At 41.6% G+C, this 11300-nt stretch overlaps 1 protein-coding gene across 1 annotated transcript in view; it reads left to right on the forward strand.

Moving 5' to 3' along the window:
• LOC112144225 (nuclear receptor coactivator 2) overlaps window positions 1–11300 on the forward strand; it is a gene marked incomplete in the record, with an annotated part of 91500 nt that overhangs the window by 36924 nt on the left and 43276 nt on the right. Inside the window, 2 exon segments of the mRNA XM_024268598.2 lie at window positions 6694–6801; window positions 9572–9744. Of these exon segments, the coding sequence (XP_024124366.1) occupies window positions 6713–6801; window positions 9572–9744 (262 nt within the window).

An 11300-nucleotide genomic window follows, 5' to 3' on the forward strand; every position in this document is an offset into this window, starting at 1 on the left:
ACAAACTTTCTTCTAATGAAAACGGCAAACTGGGATCCTAATGACGGACGTCGAGTTGTTTTTTTGACTTTATCCGTTTGCCTCTGCCGTTGTCGCTCCATCTTGGCTAGCTAAAAAAGGCAGCTAAAAGCATCAGAAGTGGCAGTGAAGGCTCTTAGGTATTTCTTACACACCCAAAAAAGCTGACTCATTTTGGGGTGCTGACAGCGCTAACCGGAGGCTGAAAGTATATTACAGCGGTAGAGTTTTGGAACACCGTAAAGAATTGATGGGAAAGTTGTAAGGGGTTTTAACTAAACACTCCTCGGTTTCTGTAACCACAACTTTGCAGGCCAAATTTGGCCACCCATGCACACCGAATGCACAGAGAACGTTTCTGTTGACGGTACCTCGTGCACTGGGACACCACAAGGGTCCTTTTTAAAAAAAAACTGTTGAAGGAAAAATGGCAGGAACTTTCATCATGTTGGCAGAGGTGAGCACCACAGTTCCGGTTGTCTAGTTGGGTGGATTTTTGTTATCACATTGTTCCCCATTTCCTCCTCTTCTCCTCCTCTCCTCTCTTATCCTCTCTGGTGGTGTAATTAGGCCATTTTTTCCTATGTCCTCAGGCCAGATTATTCAGAGCAACAAATGCTCCACCCCCCATTCTCTTCCATGGTTTCACCCCAACCATCCTATTGCTGTGTTGTGTTACTGCGACTGAGTGGTGGTTTCTACTGTGTTTCGCTCGGGGAATAACGAAGTGTGGATTTCCCGCTGTTCCCGCTTGGTTCTGTTATTCTTCTCGACCTCTGTCCTCTTTCCTGCTCCTCCTCCTTCTTTCTTAACATGTTACTCTAATCTCCTTTCTGTCTCTCCCTCTGCCTCTCTGTTGTTTTCCCTCTCCCTTATCCCTCTCTCCTGCCTTCATCTGCTCAGTATCAGTCCCACTGACCGCCTGTTATGTAACAGTCAGGTGATGCGGTGGCCTGTTGAGGGCCCTTAAAGTCCCAGTCGACTGTTTCTCTCTGCTTCGTTCTTACAAACAAACAGACGTATAAAAATAATTTCATTTCAAATTCAGAAAAACTGAACTGACAGTATTTAGGACAGCTGTGTTTAGAAGAGTGAAATGAACATGTTTTTTAAATATCAAAGTCAGAGCTCCAGGTTTTGACATGTATACTTCTAACGTATGGTGCAGAAAATAGGACACTATTTAGACTTCTGACAGCAGGTGGAGACCATATCCTCACCAAAAGCAGCTGCAGATAAGCCCAGAGATAAAGTGGTGGTGGGAAACAAGAAGGTGACAACTTACTTGGCCTTGTTAGGACCTCGCCGCTCAACTCAATGACCCAGTGGATCAACTATTGCCTTCAGATTTAAAATTTTATCTGCAAATCGGGAGGAACAGAATATTGGAGTTGTAGTAACATGACTGACACTAAAGCATATCTCTGAGGTGTTTTGCATTTGTTAAACCTTATTGTAAATGACGTTTAGCAAAGTTCTCGTTCTCTTAATCGCTTTTGGTACTTTCAGCCCAATCATCCTGCACTTTCTTGGGACGTATAGCATTTCTGTTTTGGCCCACAAAGGGCTTTTGGCCACACAGATACCTGCCTCACACAGGTAAACACATCGAGGCATTATGTCCGGGGATACAATGACATGTTGGCAGTCAAGTACATGTAAAAATAAACATCCCAAATTCCATGAAGTGCAACTATTTAAAGGTAATTTCACACTTTTTTTGTGTTTTGAGTTAAATAGTTTTGAATAAATCTATAGTATCAACACTGGTTAAGCTTTTTTGGGTTTTTTTTGGCCTTTAAAGGGGCCTACCATGATTTTCTTCAGCCTTTCAGAGTGAACTATATCCATATATATGATCATATATTACATTGGGAACACTAAAAAAATAATTATTTATGAAAAATTAGTCATTTTTGTGGCCCGTTTTAATACCTGAAAGTAAAACGACTCAATCTCTTAGGATCCACCGTTCGCTCCTTGTCGGTCCCGCCCATTTCCCGACGTCATCCTTGATCCGTCTCCCAGCGTGAATGAAATTTATAAAAAAAAAGTATAAGAACGGTGGATGCGCTGCGGTGTGAAAAATCTTGTCTGGATGTTTCCCTTTTTAAAACGTTTTATTTTGCCGATGAATTTTGAGCGTCTGTATGAAGGCCAGGTTCACTTTTCACTGCTGGTTTGAGGAATCCTGCATGGCGGTTACTGGAGATGCTACAAGTACGCACGCTAAAGAACACGTCAGTAGAATCAATGTGGACCACGTTAAAAGTTGCTTTATTGAGGATGAATTCATCCGACCACATTTGAATGAGTTTCCGTGTCTCATCGTTGTGGTTTTATGGCATTGTTTTTAAGAGAATTCTGTTGGAACTACCTTGAATTTCCCTGAGGATTTCCAAAGGGATTAATAATAAAGTATTTTCTAGAGCTTTTAAGATGATGTCACGGCAGCGTAGGAGACAGAGAAAAGAGAGTTATACATTCTATCAATTAAACAGTTGGACCAATTATTTCCTTTTGGCTAACATGATAATCTAATGCTCTACATTTGTACACGGCTCACCGATCACCTGATTTCTAACGTGTTTACATCACGACTGTCGGGTACGGTGGCTGTTTTGGTTCAGTTGTTCGGCTCTTGGTTCATTTTGTATTCAGACTGAGGAATCAAAGAGCGAACTGAAGTTCAGTCTGATTGGAAACGAAGCGAGACTACTTTGAAAAATGGGTCCGGGAGCGGTTCCTGGTACAGAAAGTAGTTATCTCCTGCCACAGCTCCGTGGAGAAGGTGGGTGTGTTTTCGATGTAGTCTGGGGGCGGCGCTTCCAGCACAGATTCTTCCTGGAGGGGGCAGTTGGCATGATCTTACGTCAGCACGTTTCCACCCGCTCGTTTTCGTGGGTATGGGAGGGGCTGGTGCAGAAAGTGCAGGTTTTTAGAAGATTACTCTTAAATGCATGAACGGATCAAAATGCTGCTTTGGGGTTCTTTATAGAGAGGAATGAACAGTAAAATGCATTTAAAACCTCAAAAAGTAGAATTTTCATGGTAGGGCCCCTTTAAAATGAGAATGAAACAAGTCAAGAATATCAGCTGCACTTTTGTTAAAACCAAGTCCCGACATTCCATAGGAAGGAAGCAATTTCCCACCGACTCCCATGTTAAGTCAAACTATGCACCAAAATAAACTTATTTGGAGTCTGGCTACAAAACACAGTGTGGTGTTTATTGCTTTATTTTGTATTTATGACAACTACTGTATGTGAGTTTTATATTTTTTTGGTTTTAGTAAAATCAGTTTTAAAGGTTCTTAGAGCTCAAAATTGTGCCGAATTGGGTGCATGCTCTTTTGACTGGCAGGTGGTTTGATTGGACCTATGACTCTTATTTTGGTCCATCTTACCAAATTATTCACTTCTGAAACAGTAGCTGCGTTTACATGTGCAAAATTTCCTTGATCAGATCATAGATCGGATTAGAATAGAACTGTGCACATGGACCCTGAAAAACTTCATCCGATTGTGACAAACGTTTCCATGCGCATGGAAACGTTTGTCACAATCGGATGAAGTTTTTCAGGGTCCATGTGCACAGAATAAATCATTTTGACATGCGCAGAACAATCTAAAATACCAGAAATATTTGTAGAAGAAGAAATAATGAGTTCCGCTGTAAACAAACAAAGATCACGTATAGAGCAAGATGATACTCTGAACGTGCTTTCATTATTATTATTAATAATATTTTTAAGAGCCTGTTCGCTCATAATTTTCTAAATCCGTGCGGTTAATGTTCATCTTGCCATCATGTAAACTAGTGGGAATTAAAATAGTCTTTATTCTGTTTGGATGTGATTGGAAACATGAATTTATGTGATTTTAAACAGTTTCTCAGGACTGTTGGGTGTGCGGAGCGGCATTTCTGCATTCAAAAGCCGCCTCCGCCGTTCATACCGTTCTGACGCCACTCGGAAAGTTCTCCCGGGAGACATGGTTCTCCTGAATCCGGCGGGTCTCTCACACAGATCAGCCAGACGGACTGCGGTCCGGAGCTCACACCGTAACAAAGCAACCCCGTGCACGCGCGTGCGCTCACACATGAAAGTTGTTTGTTTTCTACTCAAAGAAAAGAGTTAGCTCGCGGAGAGCAGCTGATTGGTTCTGTTGGTGCTCCAAAGACTGCCATCCCCTCTATGCATGAGGTAAAATCCAGCACTGTAATGACACACGATCAGAATGTGCGTTTACATGCAGCTTGATCAGATCAACCATCGGTATAACCCACCTGTCTTGATCGGAAATAAATTTGGATTTGAAAGAGTCTAATCGGGCCAGAGCATTCCGAACGGCGTGTTTATATGACGCATTTCTGTTCTGATCAGACGTTTATTCCCATTACTCGGGGCCATGTAAACGTAGCTAGTGTTGGTCAGTCAACAAGGCTGTACCACATCAGATTTTATCATCATTCAAAATCCTACAAATGACATCTTGGTGTGTACTTGATTAAGTCTCATTCACCCATTCATTCAAACACTAATGTCCGTACATAGCGTTGCAAACATGGGATTCAGATCGTTAGATATTACTGTTGATCTACTATGTAGTTCACTATTACGTCCTGCTGCTGGGCTGCAACTTTTCAAAAAGCGCTCGCGAGAGTCTGAATTATCCGCGCGGAATGCTTGAAACGCTCGCGGAGATGTTATATTTATTTCAGACTTGCGGGCCGGATTAACATTAATCTTTCATATGAAGACAGGGGCCGCAAATTATCATCCACAGATGGCCCGCGGGCCGCGAGTTTGAGACCCCTGATTTAGACGGTCGACATGGGTGGGTCAGCAGTCTCCCTGACTTATATTATGTTTGACCAAAGTTCCAATCGCTTTGGTTAGTCTTTGTTTTATTCAGCAATAATAATTATTTTATTTGGTTATTTAATACAGTGTTCTTTTAATTGTTACTTGATGTCCAGTTTATGTTATTGTCCCCTTTTTTCCATTTTCCCCTAGAGTAGAGACATGTGTGGGGACGTAACATATGGGAGTTGCAGCCGACCATCAGCAGGACGGCTTATCCTGTCATCCACAGGTGGCCTTCCTGACACAACCCTGTTTCTTCAAGGCTCAGGGGGACCCAGATAGGCAACAGTGTGAATGGTCTTGTCCAAGGACCCACACTGGATTTAATTCATAGCACGTCCTGGGGAGCGAACCCAGGTTTCCTGCACGTCAGTCCTACACCTAGCCAACTTAGCCATCCAGCTGCTTACCTTTGATTTGGTATAATGGTCTCTCATGTCAAAACATATTACCAGGCAAACAGTTCACTGAAGGCACTTGTTATTTTTTCATCCTAGTTTTGTAACTTTATTATCTGTCATACATAGTGGCTGGGGAGAGGGAAGTCGGGGCATCTTTGTTTAGACTACTGCCCCTATGACCCGGTACCGGATGAGAGGAAGAAGATGGGATGGGGATTCAATATGGCATTGAAGAGGATGATGGGTAAAGAAGCAACTTCTAGCAGGTTCACCGTTGGTATCAGAGAGCGGAGAAAAGATAAACAAACCCTGGAATGTCTGTCATTTTAGGTTTTGTATTGATGCCATTATGTCTCTTTGCTCATACATAATATATATACGTATATAAAAAAAATCTTATCTCTGTCAATTTACATTGTAAAGGTCAAATTCTGGGCTTGGCCTACACAGATGTAAACATGGACTGTTCCACAGATTGCTATCCTCCATCAGTAGCTGTTCCAGTTGCTTATCGTTGGCGTGATCTGTAGCCAATATTGGCAACCCCTCGGTCTCTGCCGCCTTCTCAGTACTTCTGAATTTTGTGCCTTTTACTGCGACATATGGTACAAGTCTAGCAGCATGAGGTGACCATATGGTGTAACGTTCTCTGCCAACGAGTGCATGATTTAAATGTCACCAACCTTCACATTTTCTTCTTTTTATTCTTGCAAAACACTTGGAAAAAAACAACTCACACATAATCGAAACCATGCATTCACTCAACACGATCAGTGCTACTGAAGTAGACCATTTCTAATTAATGAAAAAACGGTGATGGTACCCACATGAATTATCTATTTGGAACAAAGGTGATTACTGACACCCACTGTATTCCCGCTGGGCCTCCCACATGTTTTCTGCTGGCTTATTGCATTGTTGTCATCATTCACACAACCTGCTTTGATAATGCATCATGCTGGTTGTGTGCATGATGAACTTGAATACAGTCAAAATTGAAAAGGAGAATCCAATATTTCTTTTGTCTGCTTGAAGGAAACACTTTTTATTCTTTTCTTTTGGACTTATCAAGGTCCAAAGACCATTGTTTGGTTGATTGATTGGTTTATTTCAAGCATAGATTGAAAAAACACAGGACAAAACACACAATTATTTCAAACTCAATATAGAAACAATTAAATGCATTGATTATAAAATAGAAAACAAAAATAAAACAGACTTATGTCACATTTGGTTCATTTATTTTTTGTGATAATTAACTAAAGTCAGTAGAGTTTGATTGATTGCTTGAAAAGGAGAGGAAAAAAGCGAACTTATATAATCCCACCCCTACCTAATTACTTCATTTCACTGTTTTGCATAATTATGTAATTATGTAAATTCTGATGCTTTTTCTCTTTCTTGTAGGTGCTGATAGTTGCTAAAAATGAGTAGCGGTGAGGGGGACACCTCGGAACCCCCAAGAGGGGACACTCTAAAGAGGAAGGACTGTCAGTCAGATCTCCTGGGTCCCAGGTAACAAACTCACATCCATCGTCAATAGCCTCAATAAAACGTTTCACCCTTGTGCTATCCTAGGTATGTTGACGTTGGGAGTGCGGCCATGTGCGTTCACAAGACAGCGCTCTGAACTTTTTTTTTTCTTCAATGATTCTTCAATTCACGTGTCAAATTCGCGTCTGCTTTTTCTCCTTTGGAGGGGCCTCTGGTCACATACAAGGTGGCACCCAAAAAAACTTCTGGCCGGAAGCAGAACTGTCAAAACTTAAGCCGGTTCTACAAGCGGGAACTTCCTTAGCTTTAGGAAACTCTTTCAAAAATTATGTTTTAAAAAGCTTGTAATCAGCTTGTAAGCTTTTAAATGCGAATAAACTGTAACTGTCTAACAGTTTAGTGTGCAAGATAAGCTTCAAATGGGACAGAGAACATCAATCGTTTTATTTCTTTCAAGTCAATATTAGCAAGTGTTTAAATTTGTATAATTACACCTGTTTATCTCCGGAGAAAAAGCCGGCAAAATGCATTTTTTTCTCTATGAATCAGCTGATTGTGTAAGCAGTTACGGTGTATCAAAGGGAAAAAGGTTGAAAGCTTTAAACGGGGGGTTCCTGTCGAGGACTTCCAGCCAATGATTTTGGGCGCCATGTTTTTTCACGACTCGCTCCGACTGGGGGGAGGGACTTAAAGCTTTTGATTTTCGAGCACTATATTTTTTCTCTGCCCCAGATTGTCTTGCTCTTTCGACGCACGTCAAATTTATTGTTCGACACCTTGCCACAGAGCAACCGCCAATGTTTTTCTGGACTTCATTCATTGCCTCATCATGGAAAACATGGATAGTGTCCAGCGAGTAGCTTGTGTTTGTATGTTTTGGAGAGATCTACAGAGGCACTGGAAAACATGTCACCAGGTTTGGGTTCACCAGGTCATTCAGTCTCTCCAGATCACTCTTTCAGCAGGAGCTGCACCAGGGTTACTGCCGTTTTAAATGTTACTTCTATCTGTGGCCCAGTTTGAGGGGAAAAAATTAAAATGAACATGAAGGATCTTTTTACTATTGTCTTCATGAAAATAAAAACATCAGAAACCCACAGAGCTGGAGTGATTGCGCCCGTTATGATGTCACCAATGGCGGCTCCCCGTCTGCTGGGCACCCAGTTGTCAGCGGGCCAACTTGGCAACCCCCCTAGCTCTGCTAGACTCTGAGCACCAGTGCTTGCTAGCTCACTATGCTGCCCACCAGGCGGCTAGCTAGCGTAGCGGGCTTGATTGCTCCAGCTCTACGGGCTCTGTGACAGGTTGGCCGTCTGTTCACGGTGAATCCCGTCTTTTCCCAACAGAAATTAGGAGAGTCTCGGTAACCCTGCGGCCCTAGCAGGTTAAGAAAATGTATGGAAATTCAGGACAAAAATCCTTGCATCGAGCGGCCATTCTTAATCTTTATTTCTACCCTTTGATCAAGTCACTGAAAATGTCACATGCCCAATCCTGAGTCCCTGATTGGTTTACGCAGCGTGTAAACCTCACCGCACTCGACGCCCCTGACAGATCGCGTCTGTACACTAACGTAATATTAAAACTTGTTGCCCCTGCCGCACAAATAGCATCTGGTGTGAATGCACTATTACACCTTGCATAGACATTATTTTATTTTTCAACCGGATCCTTGTCTCCTTTGACAGTCAACAGGTTGTCTTTATGAAATGTCCTTTCTGGTAGAAACTCATCTCAAGAAAACAGATTTTGCCAACCAAACGTGTTTTATAGACCCTGTTGGGAGTTGCTCCTTATAGAGATTAAGTAATTCAGGAAAACGTTACTTATTGTATCAGACCTTACTAATGAATTTTGAGTCAGAAAATAAATTAAACGGAAATAATCTGAATTAGAGCATACGTTTCTTTTTCCTGGTACCAAGTGATCCATGGACTGGTACTGGTCCGCGACCCGGTTGTTGGGACCATAGCTGTAAAGAATGACAATTGTGAGTTGTATGGTAAAGGATTACTTTTGACTGACAAGTACAGTAATCTGTAATGTATTATAGTGTGGAAGTACCTTCCACATCACTCATGGCAGGATCCTGGTTCAGTTTGATGATATATATCCGTTCAAAATTCTAAAGGAGACCTATACTTGCAGTATTTCTTTGAGCTTTTTTTTTTGACACACTTAACATGTGGAATCCCTGAATACCAACACTTCAGATCTGCTGATCAATCAACTCGTTGAATGAAAACTTTACAGAGCACCTTCTCTCTGTGCGCTTTGGGGTCGTCTTCAGGGTCACTGGAGATGATTAACAGTTTTGCATTGTTTTCTTTCATACTTTAAAAGGATCTGTGCCAAAAGTAGTTTAAAAAGCACTTTATATTTTATTGACACTACATTTTTATTATTCTTTCAAAGACCTATAAATCAAAAATGATTTCTAGTCCAACAAATTCTTAGCTATTTGCCACTAATGATATAAAACAATTTGGCATTCTTCCAGTTCTGCAAGAAGAGGATGAGGAGGCTGATCTTTTTTTGTGCAGATGGAAAGCAGAACTGCTGCATTCTTATTTATCCCAAACAGTTTACATAACAACAAACAAGTTGTTTAGGTAAGGGTTCGCTGAGGTTAGGAGACTCATTACTGTCAGGTCAGGGAGAGGTCGTGAAGTTACAGATGAAGAATTCACCTCACAAGGGTGACCTGGTCACTGCACAAAGATAAAAGTCCCTTTTTTAGGGTAAAGTTTAATTCTTTCTGACAATATGTGCATTTTTTTCTGTGATCCAGCCCCAAGAGAAGCTTTGAGAAACGCAACAGAGAGCAGGAGAATAAATACATCGAGGAGCTGGCGGAGCTGATCTTCGCCAACATCAACGACATCGACGACCTCAACGTCAAGCCCGACAAATGTGCCATTCTCAAAGAGACGGTGAAGCAGATCAGGCAGATCAAGGAGCAGGGTGAGGACCTCCGGTAGCAACATTTAGTCGTATTTGTTCTCACGTGGTTACCGGTGAATTTTGGTACATGAGAACAATGCAGTCTTATTTGGTGTTACAGTGGTGCCCGTTTATCGCAGGGGATACGTTCCATAATAACCTGCAATGAAAGACTCTGGTGATGCATCCTGATACGTGTCTCATGATGCGATCCGTATCTGTACCAGAACAATTTTTCACTTTTTTTCATGAGTGTGACAGAAAAAACTGTCTATTTTTGTAATAAAATTGTAAAATTCATTTAATTTAATGATCCCAACATTAAGCACTGCAACTGTATCTCGTATACGAGTTGCTTTTACCCCAAAATTCATGCTGCTTTTCTTTTGGTAAATTAAGAAATATTTGTTCTTAAAGTGAATGAAAGTCATGTTTTTTGAGTTTTTAACGTGGATTTGGGGCATTTTTCTTCTGAAAGAGTAAAAAATGTAATAAGAAATCATTTCTTGTTTGCATTTCCGAGTATTTCTCATTATAAGTCGCTGTCACTCAAAGTGTGGCTGAAAAACTCTGTTTGAATTCCTGAGACTTTCATACGTCACAGTAGCTAGCTAACCCGGACATAGGCCAGAGAAGATAATTTAACGTCCCACTTCTGTGTTGTAAAGGATTGTAATTCAGTGAAAGGCCATAGTGATGTTAGCTTTTATTATTTTGTGATTGAAATTCATGTCTGCTCCCCACGCAGTGAACCGCAGGTTGTTTTTAAGTTGGCCTCAAGTATTTAAAATAAAGCTGAAAGTAAAATCTCACAAGCTGTCACAAATATGCTGTCAGCGTTTGATCCAATCCGCGGACGAACACTGAGCTGCAGCAGGCGGCCGTGGGTCAGCCAGTGGGAACGGTGGCGGGCCGTGACGGGCCGCCACGAGCAGCTATAACGGAGCGGCAGCAGCTCCGCTCAGGATCCACCTGGTGGTTTAACCGGACACCGGAACGTTCTCCTGAACGTAATCCTTCATCTGCATCTGAAACCGTCACCACTGTCTGCACACAATTACAAAATGACGCGCGATTAGACCCTTTCTGTATTCTGGGATTTGATTCGATTTCTTGTTCAAGTGAATTCAACAGTCAGCATGTGCTAGCATGTATTCAGTTCTGAGCTCCAGCTAGTGCTGCTGCTGCTGCAATGCAGTCTGAATGATCATGTTTTTTTTTTTGGCTTATCAAAGTCTGTCTCGCTAGCATGTCTGGGGGGAGAAGGGGTGGGGATAAGCAGCTCAGCACCATAAGCCACGCCCACACAGAGGGATTTTTGGAAATGAAGGCTTCAGAGCAACAGGAAAAATGGCTTTTTAAGACATTTAGGATGTGGAATTTTTGTTAAAAACTTCAAAGTCCTAATTAAAACCCCACTTTGAACATTTAAAGAAAATACAAAAAATTGTTGTAGGGGGACTCTAAAGGGAACAGTCAACACTGTCTGATTCAATATAAGAAAAAGCAAAATTAAGATGCTTTATCTAATAAGACTCTAAAGGTATGGTTGAGAAAATAAAGTGCCGTTTATTGCC

The sequence above is a fragment of the Oryzias melastigma genome, linkage group LG17 (assembly GCF_002922805.2).
Source record: "Oryzias melastigma strain HK-1 linkage group LG17, ASM292280v2, whole genome shotgun sequence".
Taxonomy (NCBI): Eukaryota; Metazoa; Chordata; class Actinopteri; order Beloniformes; family Adrianichthyidae; genus Oryzias; species Oryzias melastigma.